Genomic DNA, 14,660 nt, shown 5'->3' with positions numbered 1-14,660 from the left:
TGTTGCCAGAATAAAAAAACAAATTCTACTGCTCGGATTTTACCGACGCAAAAATGGAAGTATTCTTTAATAAGAAAGTCAATCTGTCGATATACTATAGTTATCAATTTTTGAAGATCAATTTCGTTTTCGCATCTACTTCACTGTTTTGAAACTACGAGTTCATGGGGGTGAAATAGGGGGCTTGAAATATAATTATTATCGACCTGGCCGGCTTCTCACGAGGTTGACAAATTGTCTAAATGACAGTGAAAGCTGCATCCAAATAAGTTGAGTGGAGTAAAATAAAACTTAGAAACACAGACACGGACTTTCTTTTATGTTGAAAATACTTAAAACGTATTTTGTATTTTTATTTATTCCCGATAAAACAAAGAATAACAAGAAAACCATTGAAATAAATGTAAATTATTATTTTATTACGTCAGTGCTTTATAAACCTACATTAAATATTACATCTTAGGATTCCACAACACGCCAAAAGTACACAATATCTAAATCCTAATAATATCATCTTTAATTTTGACAATATTTATTTCGTAACACAATGTCTATTTTTACAATATTTATTTTGACAATATTTATTTCGTTAACTTATTTACTTATCATTATATCCGCATATATACGCAACAAATCTATGTTTTATTGTACATTACAGTTAAGAATGTATTTTTTACAGAATAGCTGTAATAGTTTAGAAATTCTGGCCGAATTGTCCTTTTTACTTCTAATGAGATAAACTCATTAGAAGGTCATACATCATTTTTTAGCTAGCTGATCATTTTGTGGGAGGGCACCATAGTATTGCCAAAGATCAATAGCTTTATTTGCAACCGCACAAACTTGCTCCTCATACTGTTCCGGTATCTGTAACATAAAAGTATTAATTTAGTAGAAAATATATCAATGGCAACATTTACCTTTTTTTGTCATCGAAAGTTAAAGGGGAGAGAAAATAAAGTGTTACCTATACAGCCAAATACAAAATTTAAAAAAATGTCACCTCTGAGACGCATTGGAACACTTCTTCTGCAGATTTCGCCTTCAAAATATTGCGTCGTAAAGTTATAACTAACATTACTGCAGCAAAGGACAATATTTTAGGGGCACCACTACAGAGTTTGTCCCATATCCTGAAAAAAAATTATAAAAAATCTAAATAAATAAATGGCAATCCAGTGAACTAAAAGTTCGTTTACAAGTCTTATTAATCTTACCTACAAGTCTTTTTATGATTTTACAGCAATATACAGTCCGTCAAGAAAGTGATGAAAATATATGAGGGTGCTTTCTCCTGTTGGCTGGCAACACAAAATTTTTTGGTCATGATTGGTTGATGTTTATCAAACAAAAAATGTTGTTTCTTTAAAATCTGTTTTCTTCACTTTCTTGACAGACTGTAAACTAAAATTATGCTTTACTTTAAAATGTACAAGTTTGAACTAATACCTATTAGATTATTTGCAACAAATTCAAAAATACTGTTATGATGCTTCGTCAAAATGTTTACTTAAAGAAATCTGCAACATGCTTCGTCAAAAAGTTAATTAATCTATGAGACCACTCTGTGCCGAACCGAGTTATGATTCACCGTGTTATGAGTTATATAAGATATATTTATGTTAGAATGAAGAAAGAAATAAAACTAACTTTTTACTAGGATTGGACCTACATTTGTTCATGTGTATGTGAACTTACTTAGCAAGTGAGGTCTCATCCAAAATTCCAGCAAAACAGCAGTTAAACCACTTGATCAGAGGCAGGACTTCCAATGCGCCCAAGTCTGATAAATGGCTGAAGAAGAAACAATATATTGTTAAAATTTATAAAGATATTTTGGAATTAAACTCCTCACATTTTTTCTTTACAATTTGCGCGACCCGCCTCATACGTTGGCGCCAATCCTGGTGTCTTACCTATCTCACATGAATATGGTAGTGCTAGTGTGCATAATGAGTTTGTGCCTCATCTCATCCATGAAATTTCATCAAAATCTGTTCAACAGTGTATAAAAATATTATGATTGAATAATAAAGAAAGTCATATGGCATCAAATCCACAATTTGTATACAATTTTTTGTAACTTTGTGCAATAAAGATAAAAAAAAAATACTTCATTAATTTACTTGTAAAGTTCTCCGTCTTCCTTCTCCAGCATGGTGAGGAAGGTTTCCTTAAGCTTGCCAATGTCTTTCTGCATATTCCTCACCATCTCTGTTAAACTCTTGGTTATCCAATATATGTCTACTTCGTCTGTGAACAGCTCCAGTAACGACTCGGCTATTGGTATGAAGGTGTCGGCAGACTGGAAAAAATGTAAGGTATTAAAACCTCATGCTCGCAAACCTCAGTCAAAGGACATCTATGTTCAGTTGTTTTTTTCTTATTTCCTGTTTTTCTCTCTCACATCTGAGCACTTCATTGGTTCCTTCCTTTGCCGTTAAGCATCTGAGCCCAATACGTGAGGTTACTTCTAAAAATCAAATTTATTCTGTATGTCCGTTGACTATTTATGTCAGTTGAGTGAACACACAAGTTCTCCCAAATTTAACCCTTTCCGGATAGTAAATATTATGTACAGAGAAATTAGTCTCGGGAAATACTGGTGGCGTTGTGACTTCCTTCTCCAGAAGCCACATTTCAAACATTATTTTGCTGCGCACTGCATCCATGTTTATGCGTTCCACCAATTCTACACAGTACAGGGCGTCTTGGAACTGCTCTGTACGCTGCTCCATTACAAATTGGTGGGCTTCTTGGTACACTGGCAGTATATCTGGAATTTATAAAAGCTTTTTTAATTTTTGAGTTTGGCAACTCTTGGCTTTGTTTACAGAAACAGATATAGTAAGGGAAGATGCAATACATAAAAAGTTTTGTGTGAAATGAAGAAAAATAGAATACAGATATAGAACTAAGTTAAAATTTTTAGCGGACAATATTCATTTAACTTTTTTTTAGAAATAAAAAAGGATTGTTAGTCATAATCACACCTAAATATTAACATTTTTAAGGAGTTCAGGGAATAACAGACGAGAATAACACCCTGAGGCTGAGAAAGAGAGAGATTTGAAGATATATTATTTGCCTACATTGTTTTTAATGTTTCTTAGCTGTTTTGAACTCATTCGTTCTTCTTTGTTTGTAGCTACAAATAAAGATTTATCTACCTATCTATATTATAATGTCTGACTTGGGGGTAGAATTTAGAGTCTACTAGTCTCAAGAAGGGTAGATAAACAGAGATTAGATTTCAACTCGTGGTCGAAATAGATAGCTATAGCTTACCAAGTAACACTTTCCACACTAAATTCCTATAAGCAGCGGGCACGGTGAATCTCAGACAGAACTGCTTGAGCTTCACCCTGTCCCAGGGTTTCTCTTTCATAAGGATTTCCAAAGATTTCTTCTCCTCTACCCCCCGACAACCAACTTTTTCGTAGTATGACGATCTGAAATTGCGTTCGTCCGTCATTTTAATCGATTTTTAAAGTACCGCTTTTGGCTTATACCAATTTATAAGATATTAGTCTAATGCATTTTTATTTTCGAGAAAAATATTTATAGCACACCACACAAACAATCTAGATAGACAATGTTTGGATTTTTTTCATAGGTACTGTAAATAAATTTTATTTTCCCGTACTGACATGATAGGAGGTTGGGTTACCAATACAGAAAATACACAAGAAAATTGCAAATGCGTAATGTGACCGAGTCACTCAACTTTAACCAACATCAACACGTTTGCAATTCAAGACTACTATTCTATAACCCAGTTATATACTCAGAAATGTAGGCAAAATCCGATTGCAATCTATTCTATTACATGACCAATATGACCATGATTCACATATATTAAATTTTATCTTCTTCTTACATCGTATTCGAAACGTCCTTATTATTTTTTGTTAAAAACATTGTTCTAAAAATTATAGTGCCTGTGACGTTCTTCCTCGTAAATAGAATGAGAACTACCAAATAAACTTTCGTGGTATCCTTAGTTCTATGAAATCTTGAAATAATAATAATGTCTGTGCTGAAATCTAGGTCGAAATGGATACTTCTTCCTATCCCTTTTGCTATTTGATTATGATGACGTCTCCAACCATAATTCAAATTTGAATTCCCTTTCGATCAAACAAAATAAAAATAAACAGTTTCTATAGAGACAGGTAAACAATCAATGCCTTATGATTTGATATCAATTTTATTGTGATCGAATTGTGAATAAATATGGATACACCAGGCCTGTTACCTAATGATCCCGAATACATAGAGCAGAAACGCGCAGAATTGAGAGAGTTCTTTAAGGATGCAAAATTTCCTAAGGAAGTGTTAGACAAAGTAATTGAAAATGAATTAAAGCCACTGACAGATAATCCAAATCGTCCGTACATTGCTGCTTCTTTCCCTGGAGAAGTCAGATCTGAATATGACGTGATGACGGGACAACCATTTACTGAGGTAAAGGATTCCAACAAACCGTTCACAGATGAGGAAATAAAAGATATGATAAAGGCTAATCCAGTATTAATTGATAAAGCTCGTCAGATCCAAATAGCCAGTAAACAAGTCAAGCAAGTTGCTGTACCACTTGACCAGATAAATTTACCATCGTATACTCAAATAAGAAGTGACATAGATTCGGCGGACGGCAATAAAGCAAAGATTGACAACATCAATTACAAGAATATGTACGCTTTGATGAATTCGGTTGAAGATTTTAAAACTAATAAACCAGATGCGCCTCAAAAAGAAGACAGTTCAGAAAGTGAGGAGACTGACAATGACGAAGAATATGAAGCTATAGAAAAAATTGTTAGTCAATATACTGACAAATCCTATGAGACACGATTCCAGGAAACAAAAGCAATGTTACAAAAATTGGCAGATGACTATGAGAACCCAGAGTCAGGGACCTCGAATGCTAACGAAACAAAGGCAAATTTGATGAATAATCCAATTTTGAAAGAATCTTCCGTTCATGTGATTAAAGGCCAAATCAGAAGAACTCCGATGCAAGAAGTTCAAGCCCAATATGACATAAATAAAGCTGTAAATATACCTTTGAAAGACAATCCCGTAAGCCTTAATCTTAATAGAGAGGTAAAACAAAGACCTTTTATAGACATAATAACAGAAGAAGAACTAACCGAAATAGATGTAGAAAAAGTGTTTCCAAAAACTTTTGAAGAGAGACTAAAAGATACTCAAAATGCTCTACAGGATATCAACTCAGTTTTAGATACGTCAACAGAAAATAAAACGATTAAATCTGATAATAATGATGTTGATAAAACAGAAAAATCAAATACTGCAGAGAATAACCAGCAAGTAATAACGGGTTCTCAAAAATTTGATGAAAGAATGGAACAAACTTTACAAAATGCTTTAAATGACATATTTGATATAGGAGATAACGAAAACAGAGACAATAAAGAACTTGAATATAATGAAATGAAAAATCTTGCCCGAAATATTGTTGAAGGAGCTGAAAATTTAAGCACGTTGATTCGGGAAGACATTACTAACAAATTGAATAGCATGAATGAGTTATTGAACGATGTCAATGAGGCTTTGGAAAATTCGAAGAAATCAAATATTGCTTATCAAAACATCAAAGAAGAAGGAGAACGGTTAAGAAAACAACATGGTATGATAGCAGAATCAATTAAACCTGTTGAAGGCAAGGAAGTCACAGAAGATAATATTGACACAAATGTAACTGAAAATGTAGATGGGATTTCGAATATATCATGTTCTCAAATAGATGACATTAATGATTCCATCAATAGATTAAACGTTGAATTGAAAACACATGAAGAAAGAATAAATCAAAGTAAAGAGCGGTATGAACAGAGAAACAAAGAATGTAAGACATTCATCAAAGAAGTAGATGAATTATTACTGAAGTCTCGTGATGTTTTACACCCTATGAAAGTAAATTCTAATGAAGCCACCACCAGTCTTTGTGATGATGAAAAGAAGAAGTTGCCACCTCCACCAGAAGTGCCAATGGATCCAGCAGTTGAAGAAAAAAGTGCAAAAATGAGGAAAGAATGGTGGGATGTAGACTTGAGTAAAGTCACAGACGAGCGTAATAAAAAATTAGAAGAGTTCAAAAAACAAGAAGCGGAAAGAAACAAACGTATAGATGGTCTGCTTTGTGATATAAAACATAATATGAAAGACAACAAAGAGGTGTTAAGGCTTGCAAACACTTTGCTACGAAGGGAAGAATCTCGAAAGAAACCGTTGCAAGAGAGTTGTAAAATCCGTGAGTTGCCTTCTGTTGAATCGGATGTGAAAGGTCAAGGGGACAGTGCTAAAATCACTGATGCTGATAATAATTTGAATGAGCTAAAACAATCTATTACGCCAACGACACCAGCAGGAATGCCACCTACGGAGGGGGATCCAAGAAGTAAGTATTATTTTGCATAGCATTATTTTGCATTGCATTTTGTAATAGCATACTGTGTCGACCTAACATGATAGGGAAAAAGGTCAAGAAGAAGGAGGTAATAGCATTTTTAAAGGCAGCTAATTTAAACCATGTATTGACTTGATTTCCTAAGATTTATGCAGACAATGATACATTGATCACTATTCTTACAAATAAATATCACACATAGATTTTTTAATATTAGTAAAATAATACTGTTTTAGGAATTCTAAACACGTCAGTAGAAAGACAGATGCAAATAGAAGCAAGGAAGGCCGAAGAAGCAGAGAAAGAGAAACAGAGGCAGTTGGAGTATAAGAGGAAGTTTGAAGAAGAGATGGAAGAGTTGAACAGGGGTCCGCGGATGACGAAGGAGTTCATAAGGAACCACTGCAAGCAACACAAATTGTACTGCACGCCGTATCTGAATGATATCCTTTATTTGCATTTTAAGGTAGGAATTTACAATGTTTCCAGAACTAGTTTTACTTGTAAATTAACATTATGATTGTTATTACCAGTAAATGGAGTTAACATACATTATTAAACCAATTAAGTGTCAACACTACACAAAGTTTTAATAAATTAATTTATTTGTAAAACGCTCCGTAATTTATTAGGGTTTCTCCAAAATCGAAAATCTTGAAGAATACACTGGGCTAAAATGCATATTCCTTGAAAACAACGGCATCCAACGTATCGAAGGTCTGGAAACGCTGTCAGAGCTGAAGTGCCTCTACCTTCACTACAATGTTGTCAGGAAGATTGAAAACTTGGCCGGGTGTCCCAAGCTGGACACATTAAATTTGGACCACAATTTCGTGGGCAAAATTGAGAATTTGGACGTGGTCCCAGACTTGCATACGCTGAGTATTGCTCACAATATGCTCAGTTCTTTCGGTGAGTTTTTTGTTATTTTTCCTGGTTCCGTATTATAAATGGAATACGGTCTTTTGGAATAGATTCGCTGTCAGTCTACCCTTTTAAAGAGCGTGTCGATATATCAAGTTGAAGCAAAGCTCAATTATCTTTGAGCTGTAAAAAGTTTAGCTTTTACTTTATAGTCTTCTTCCTCATGGCTACGGGTGGCCATTATGTGGAATGATCACACAACGACTTCATGGGATTGGTAGGTTCCCTTACGACATTTTCCTTCAATAAATCCTTTTAAATTATGATATATCTGAATATGAAAAGGAGATATTGATCGTCATTTATATTTATTTACATAAATTATGGTGGTTTTGCAGATGACCTGGAACAACTACGAAACTGTCAAAACTTATCAGTTTTGGACCTGTCGTACAATAGACTGGAGGACCCGCTCATTGTCGATGTGTTGGCTGACATGGTGATACTCAAAGGTTTGTCTCACAGTTGCTGGACATTATCATATGTAGTTTGTGTCTCGATTAGAATTCCCTAAAGGGTAACATTATTCTACCTCTCTCTCAACCTCGAGATCATGTGATGCATTCAGGGCTATGACGGCGCGAAATCAGGGGTTTTGAACATTTGGCTATCATTTTTCATCCGCCCGCTTGTTTATTGTTAGCCCTCCTTGGGAAGAATTCGTTCTTACTTAGAATATAATAGGATTTATTGATATTATAATATCTACCATAATTATAAATTTTACTAACACGAAAAAATAAAGTGCGTGTACCTACTACAATAGGTAACATCTCAGTTAACGCTTAGTTATTACGTTGAACAAAATGCACTGAGGGTCTATCACGAAACGTACAAGCTGGTTACACTTGCTACGTGTTACGTGTTTTATGTTTCATGGTAGTTCAAGGTAGATGATTATATTTTCAGTGTTGGTTCTAACCGGTAACCCTGTGGTGCGCAACATCCCCGCCTATCGGAAGACGCTGACGCTCCGTATCAAAGAGCTGCAGAACTTGGACAACCGGCCGGTGTTCCCGAGGGACCGCGCATGCGCTGAGGCGTGGCAGAGGGGTGGGGTGCAGGAGGAGATTGCTGAGAGGAGAAGGTAGATCCAAATTTATTCTATACAACTGAGCAAACAAACAAATACAACTCGCAAACAGGCATGCGGCCCACCCGGCGGGAAGTGGTTACCACAGCCATTACTTTCGTTTTTTATTTCCTGGAGGCCGGGATAACGCTGCAGATACAGTATCACGTGTTTATCCCTCTAATTATGTAATTTCCATACATCCATAGGATATTAACTTATTCAATTTTCGCACAGATGGATAGCCAGAGAACAAGAGAAAGTGAATCAAAGTGTCAGGTACCTGATTCGCATGAGAGACGAGAAGAGAGCTATCAGAGACGCCAAGGAGAAGGAAGAGAGGGAGAAACTTGGACTTCCTCCTAAGGTGGGAATCTCGAAATTGTTCGCATAACAATAAATGGACATGGTAGTAGCCATTTATTGCCTCGTCAGTCATATAGGGTCTTAAGAAATACTTATATAAGCGAAGTGGTAAAAGTTTGAAGTTGATTATTAACATTTGTAATAAGTAATCTTCAGTCGCTGAGAAAAAAAGAAAATCTAACGAGGACCCTTTATATAAATCTGTAGGTTCTTCTTCAATCTGTACTTCATCTATGTAAATTGATCAATTAGAGCAAACAACTAAAAGAAAGATGGAAAGAAAACAAAGGTTCAAAACACTTTAACTCGACAGGAAGAAGAACCAAAAGCTAACGCAAAAGATGATGTAACAAAAAAACTTGAAGAACCTGAAGGCCCGTCGATTTTGGATCAGAAATTCGGTCCAGTTGAGGTGAAAGTCAAAGATGGCGTCGCGGTTGACATGCTGACTGGCTCTGAGGCTGAGGATAGCACGAGCGAGGAGAGTAGTGTAGACAGTGGAGATGACGATAAAGAAGATGGTATGATATTTTTTTAAAATAGGTACCTAATTTGAATGCGTTTGACCACGATCTAGCTTGATGTTGGGAAGCCCCGTCTACAGTGATTATATTTTTGGGCCACCCACCATGTGTTCAGTTTTGAAAGATCTAATCAACCGCTTTGTATGAGATGGGCCGGGAAATGGTATGATTTGGGTTCACTAGCCCGTCGACTTTAGTTTTCTTTGTCTCCGGTAAAAAAATCTTCCTTCTCTTTCACTATACACCTCTCCCCATAGGAACTTCAACAAATATGATCGAATGGTCGCATATGGAACGTGGTAAGAATCTGGTGCAAGAAGTTAAACATGACAACCCTCCCCCTCCCCAAGATGACTATTGGGGTGGATTCAAAGGTCTCCCGACTCCTTCCACAAGCCAGGGCGAGTAAGTTTTTTTTTTAAATGAGTACTTGACTGAATTCAGATCTTGAAGTACGTACTCCCGACTTTTTTACCACAAAATTAATCAAGGTTATATAAAAACGGGTGAAACAAGTTTCTTATAATCAAAGTACAGTAAGATCTGCTTAAGTACAAAAAATATGAGTTCCTCAAATCGTGGATAATTATTCAGGGTTATTTGAAATAAAACTTTTCTTCTTCACGGTTTCTTATTATTTACTGCTTCTTATAAATATATTTCTATAATTATTACTTTCAGTGATTTTATGTCCAACTTCTCGGCTTTGGGCAATTTAATATTCAATCAACAACCACATATTACAAGAAAGAAAGAATCTCAAGTACTTGCAGGTAAATATGCTAAATTAAGTACATAAAAAAATTATAATTGAATTAATTAATCCAATAATTATCATCATCATTTTTTGTCAGAGCATGGAATGTCAAAGAAATCAAAACCTAAACCAAAAGTGAGTGAAGTAATAGAAGAAAAAGCACCAATATCACACGAAGCGAAGAAAAAGCCTATGATAGAAATCATTGAGCCAGTAGAACAAACAAACTCTAATATAGATGAAGATAAAGCTGCTGTCTCAGAAATAAAATCTCCATCCGGTATAACAGAGGAGGAAAATCTAATTATTGATCATGATAATAAAATTGCAACAGTAAAAGAACCAAAGGCTAGCATAATGAAGAAGAGTTCTATAGGAAAGAGTAATAAACCACTCAAGAAAGTTGTTATTAAAGAAATATGTCAAGAGGAGATAAAAAATAACAAAGAAGCTCCTATAAATGTTGTCAAAAATGAAAACTTTGAAGAAAAGAAAATAGGTATTGAAGAAATTGATAGAAAGGAGACAACAGTTCCCATAGAATCTCCTGAAAGTGATGTCAACGCTGAAAATAATCAAGAAGAGAATAAAAAAGACAATTTTAGTGAAAAAGAAGAAAGAGACAGTCTGCCTAGCAGTTCTGGTGATGGACAAAGTGAAAAAAAGAGCGATAAAGGTAAGTAAAACTAGCTTAGAAAATATAAATGATATAAAAACTTTTCAATATATTTTTTTCTCCTACAGCACAATGCAGTTCAGGCGATGGAGTAAGTCTGATAAACTATATGCACAGCGTGAATTCAGAAAATTTCGATGACGATGAAGATTTGAAGCCTAGCGCAGAAGACTTGGAAATATTTGCTGAATTGGATCGGGAGCAGGAAGAAAGACAGGCGAGGATCGATAGAGGGGAACCTGCTGTTGATCCTATGGTAAGAATTTGCTATGACAATATTTATCTGAAATTAGATAAGCAGTCGTATGTGACCACTTATATCAAGATCGCGATGTCAAGCGCTAATTGGGGTACTTTTGAATGCTCAAAATAACTTGACATAAGCTGATGTGCTTGCTCCTTCAACTGTACAAGCCTGTGATTGTGCATCGTCATAAATTTTAACGCCAGAGTCAACTCGCTAAGAAGACTTATCAGCTACATACATGCGTTTACAATTTATGATCTAATTCAGATACCTAAATCAACAATAGACTTGAAACTGTGATGTGCTCAAGACGCCCCCTTGTGGAACACCACATCGAACTGGTCGAGTAGTACATCCAAACTAATATGAAGATGAATACAATTTTACAGAAACTATACCACAAGAAGACGATGGACGCATTTTATAAAGCACAAGAATGCGTGCCAGCTCATGAAGTTAAGGAGAAGGCGACGTTCACTACATATAGGAACGACAATGCCTTTGACAGGATCGCTCTTAGCCAATTGACTGGTGGAGATAAACCTGGTAAGATACACATTTATAAAAAACTATAATAAATTATCCATAGGAATCACACTATCTATTCGTACAAAATCCGTCCGGTGGTTTTTGAGTTTATCGCGTTCATACAGACAAACGAAACAGGGGCTTGTTTATGATTTGTAAGGATAGCGAGGACTGCAGATGTTATATCTCGTATATCTCGATCGATGATATTTTTCTATTCTCAGATGAGAATAAAGTGAAACTCACCCGCGTTCCTGGAGCGACCCTTTATCAGTACATAGAGAATCAAGCACCTGACAATAATGTGCAGTACGAGATTGGAGAAGAGGTCGTAGACTCCGCCCGTAAGTATCCACACATTGGAATTGTAATCAGTTTTTGTCAAACGACCAAAAATGTACATTCTTCTATTAACAAATATGAGGAATCTTATTTAGTCCTTAACCTCTTCCCGGAAATCACCTTCTCCAAGTAACTCAAATGTAAATTAAATAGTTTGAGCCATAATCAGATCAGACTCAAATACAGATCAACGTACTATGACAGAATACATATTTCGAAGCTCCATAATATGTAACTTCATGATACTAAGTATTAAATAAATTTTAATTTAAACAGCATCGTCCGGCGAAACAGATTCGATTAACGTTTCAACCGATAGTAGCTCTAGCGAAGACAATGTCGATGTGCAAATAAGGAATATCAATCGAACATCCTATAGACCTTCTACAGCTACCAAGAAGGCTGGTGGTATTGATGATCAAGAAGCAAAGGATGATAAAAATGATAATGGAAGCGGTGATGCCGTTGTAATGGCTGATAGTGCAATTGATGTTAATCCTAGTACTAAAGAATTGGCTGGTTAGTTTGTGTGAATATAAAACTATGTATGTGATATACCCCAGGATTGTTGTATTTGGATAACAATAAATCCGTGTCGGTGATCTAGATATTAGTACACATGGAAAATTAAAGACATAGTGACGTTATATATGCATCTATATAGCTGTCTCATGAGGCTAGTCTCTATTTTTGTCTATATTTTACTTGTCCTATGATTAAAACAAATTTTAAAAGCATATGGTGTTACCATCACACAAGTTCATAGTTCTCTCTTCAATACGATGAAACGAACTGGGCAACATATTGTGCCGGCTCCACAAGGGGGCAAATGGAATAATTCTCCAATTATACGCAGATTCTGTGCACGAACTAGTCCGTAAGTGCGTTTCTCAGTTTTAAAAAGTAGACAAGATCACAAATGTAAACAACAATAATTATGTATTTTCAGAGAAAGTCAATAAGCAAGATATCCCTTCAACTTCCAACGCAGCAGAAAACACAGAGCAGGAAGCTGGCGTGAAGAAATCTATTATAAACACTATAAATTCTTATGAAGATGATAGATACCCTTCACAAGGTTAGACCTTTCATCCTCACGTGCATTCGCTGAGGTTCTCCGAGGTTGATTATTGGATGTGATACCACGAAGACCAACCATTAAAATTGCCCAGAGACCATGTAACACTCTTATCTTTTTAAATTTTAAAGATTTGGCAGTGAATTTACGGTCCGACTTCAGCCCTCTTTGGGAATGCTCTTTATCTCATAGTAGCTTTGTAGCTTTGCCGCCCAGATTCGCTCGAGTAAAACCATAATACCGTACAAAGACAGTTCATAGTTTTTATCCTGTTCATACAGACTGACGCGACAGAGGGACTTCTTTTTATAAGATATAAGGATATTAAAACATTTATAATTTAAATTTCTCCAGGGGTTAACTACTCAAACATGGATGAGAACGAAAGGATCGATCAATCGGTTGCCTCGGAGATCCTGAACAAAACCTTGCAGTACGAAGAGCGAGAGATGTACCGACAGATTGATGTTCTGAACAACCACGCGGGCAAAATTGATAACAAAACAAATGCTATTATTGAACATATATCTGGCCAGTTGGAAAACGAATATACTGTAAGTAATCTTCGTATCAATATAGATATACAGTGACAAATCAGACAGAAGGCCTACCACGAAACAGACAAACACGTAGCACGTTACTAACGTTTACATGCTTCTTTTTAAAGAGAACGTGTGGACGCAATGACGTGCTACGTGTCTTGATAGCGTCGGTAATTTTTCTGCTTTTATTTCTCCACCACCGGTCAATTCAAAATGATTACCAGCAATTCCTTACTGTTAGTGTAATTTATCACATGCCGAATTATTTTCTTTCAAATTCCTCCAAATATTTGTAATCTAACAATGAGCTGAAGTTTTGTTTACAATCTTTCAGTTGCCAGAAGTATCGAGAATCCTGGAAGCGCACATGGAAGTAGCAGAACAAAGATGGCGCGCTGGAGAGTTTGTAAACTATGTGCCTGTTAGCCCTCCAGGTTCGGTGGTCGATGATAATGAAAACGAAAATGAAGACACCCTCATACCAAGCCATGATACTTCTCTTGAAGATACACTGACTGACGACAGAGTAAATACTATGGTCAAGATTAACGAAGACGATGGAGAAACGGTTGAAAATTATACTGACGATGACATGAAAGTAGCTACTAATAATGCTGTGAATGAATGTGATGATTGTGAAATAAAGCAAACAGATTGTCCTAATGATGAAACAGAGTCAAACATTAAAGCTGAAAATGTAGAAAGTGGTATTGTTACAGAAGAAGAATTCAATGATTCTAAAGCTGAATTCCATTCGTTTATTGAGGAAAATGAAACATTAGGTGATGATGAGGTATTTGAAGATTGTGTTGATGATGAAAAGGATACGTTTGATTGTGTTGATGAAACGTATTCGATTGAAATGAAGTTGGCATTGGGCCTCGAAGATATAAAATAATATTATCTAAATCTAGAAATTTATTTTAATGGATATCTAATAATTTATGACACTATAAATCCTTATTTAATGTATTAATTTTTCGTATATATGAGATAGTATTTTTTAGTTAGTGTTCTATTTAATAGTGCAAGTGTGATTTTAGAATGAAAACACAATGTAACGTATTATAATATATATTTTGGTATTACTAAAATACAATTAATTTATTGCACCTACGATAAATAATAATTAAACATTTATATAAAAATATAATAATTCTCTTATTTA

General features: G+C 35.4%; 2 protein-coding genes across 2 annotated transcripts; one reads left to right on the top strand and one right to left on the bottom strand.

The window, feature by feature from the left end:
* Positions 1 to 398: 398 nt before the first annotated feature.
* TBC1d7 (TBC1 domain family member 7) lies at positions 399 to 3,638 on the bottom strand. The gene is made up of 6 exons (XM_053763440.2): positions 3,289 to 3,638; positions 2,580 to 2,776; positions 2,127 to 2,305; positions 1,699 to 1,794; positions 1,004 to 1,133; positions 399 to 867 (listed from the first exon to the last, which is right to left on the bottom strand). The coding sequence occupies exons 1-6, from the start codon at positions 3,473 to 3,475 to the stop codon at positions 760 to 762; spliced, it is 897 nt and encodes a 298-aa protein (XP_053619415.1). The 5' UTR covers positions 3,476 to 3,638; the 3' UTR covers positions 399 to 759.
* A 517-nt stretch (positions 3,639 to 4,155) lies between these two features.
* dtr (defective transmitter release) lies at positions 4,156 to 14,644 on the top strand. The gene is made up of 17 exons (XM_053763437.1): positions 4,156 to 6,427; positions 6,673 to 6,902; positions 7,069 to 7,348; positions 7,699 to 7,812; positions 8,270 to 8,447; positions 8,670 to 8,799; positions 9,112 to 9,319; positions 9,580 to 9,727; positions 10,004 to 10,095; positions 10,177 to 10,755; positions 10,824 to 11,011; positions 11,392 to 11,548; positions 11,755 to 11,874; positions 12,149 to 12,391; positions 12,822 to 12,950; positions 13,305 to 13,504; positions 13,827 to 14,644. Exons 1-17 carry the CDS (start codon positions 4,237 to 4,239, stop codon positions 14,388 to 14,390), a joined length of 5,751 nt encoding a protein of 1,916 aa, XP_053619412.1. The 5' UTR covers positions 4,156 to 4,236; the 3' UTR covers positions 14,391 to 14,644.
* Positions 14,645 to 14,660: the final 16 nt, after the last annotated feature.

The sequence above is a fragment of the Plodia interpunctella genome, chromosome 24 (genome assembly GCF_027563975.2).
Source record: "Plodia interpunctella isolate USDA-ARS_2022_Savannah chromosome 24, ilPloInte3.2, whole genome shotgun sequence".
NCBI lineage: Eukaryota > Metazoa > Arthropoda > Insecta > Lepidoptera > Pyralidae > Plodia > Plodia interpunctella.
This window is presented reverse-complemented; position numbering and strand designations above follow the sequence as displayed.

Excerpts from the sequence above, each read along its gene's own strand:
- TBC1d7 (XM_053763440.2), bottom strand. The coding sequence starts at position 3,475 with ATGACGGACGAACGCAATTTCAGATCGTCATACTACGAAAAAGTTGGT. Across the intron at positions 1,795-2,126 it reads GAAGACGGAGAACTTTACAA|CCATTTATCAGACTTGGGCG; the intron begins GTAAATTAATGA and ends TTTCTTCTTCAG. Across the intron at positions 868-1,003 it reads TGTTCCAATGCGTCTCAGAG|ATACCGGAACAGTATGAGGA; the intron begins GTGACATTTTTT and ends TTTATGTTACAG.
- dtr (XM_053763437.1), top strand. The coding sequence starts at position 4,237 with ATGGATACACCAGGCCTGTTACCTAATGATCCCGAATACATAGAGCAG. Across the intron at positions 7,349-7,698 it reads CAATATGCTCAGTTCTTTCG|ATGACCTGGAACAACTACGA; the intron begins GTGAGTTTTTTG and ends GTGGTTTTGCAG. Across the intron at positions 11,875-12,148 it reads AGAGGTCGTAGACTCCGCCC|CATCGTCCGGCGAAACAGAT; the intron begins GTAAGTATCCAC and ends TAATTTAAACAG.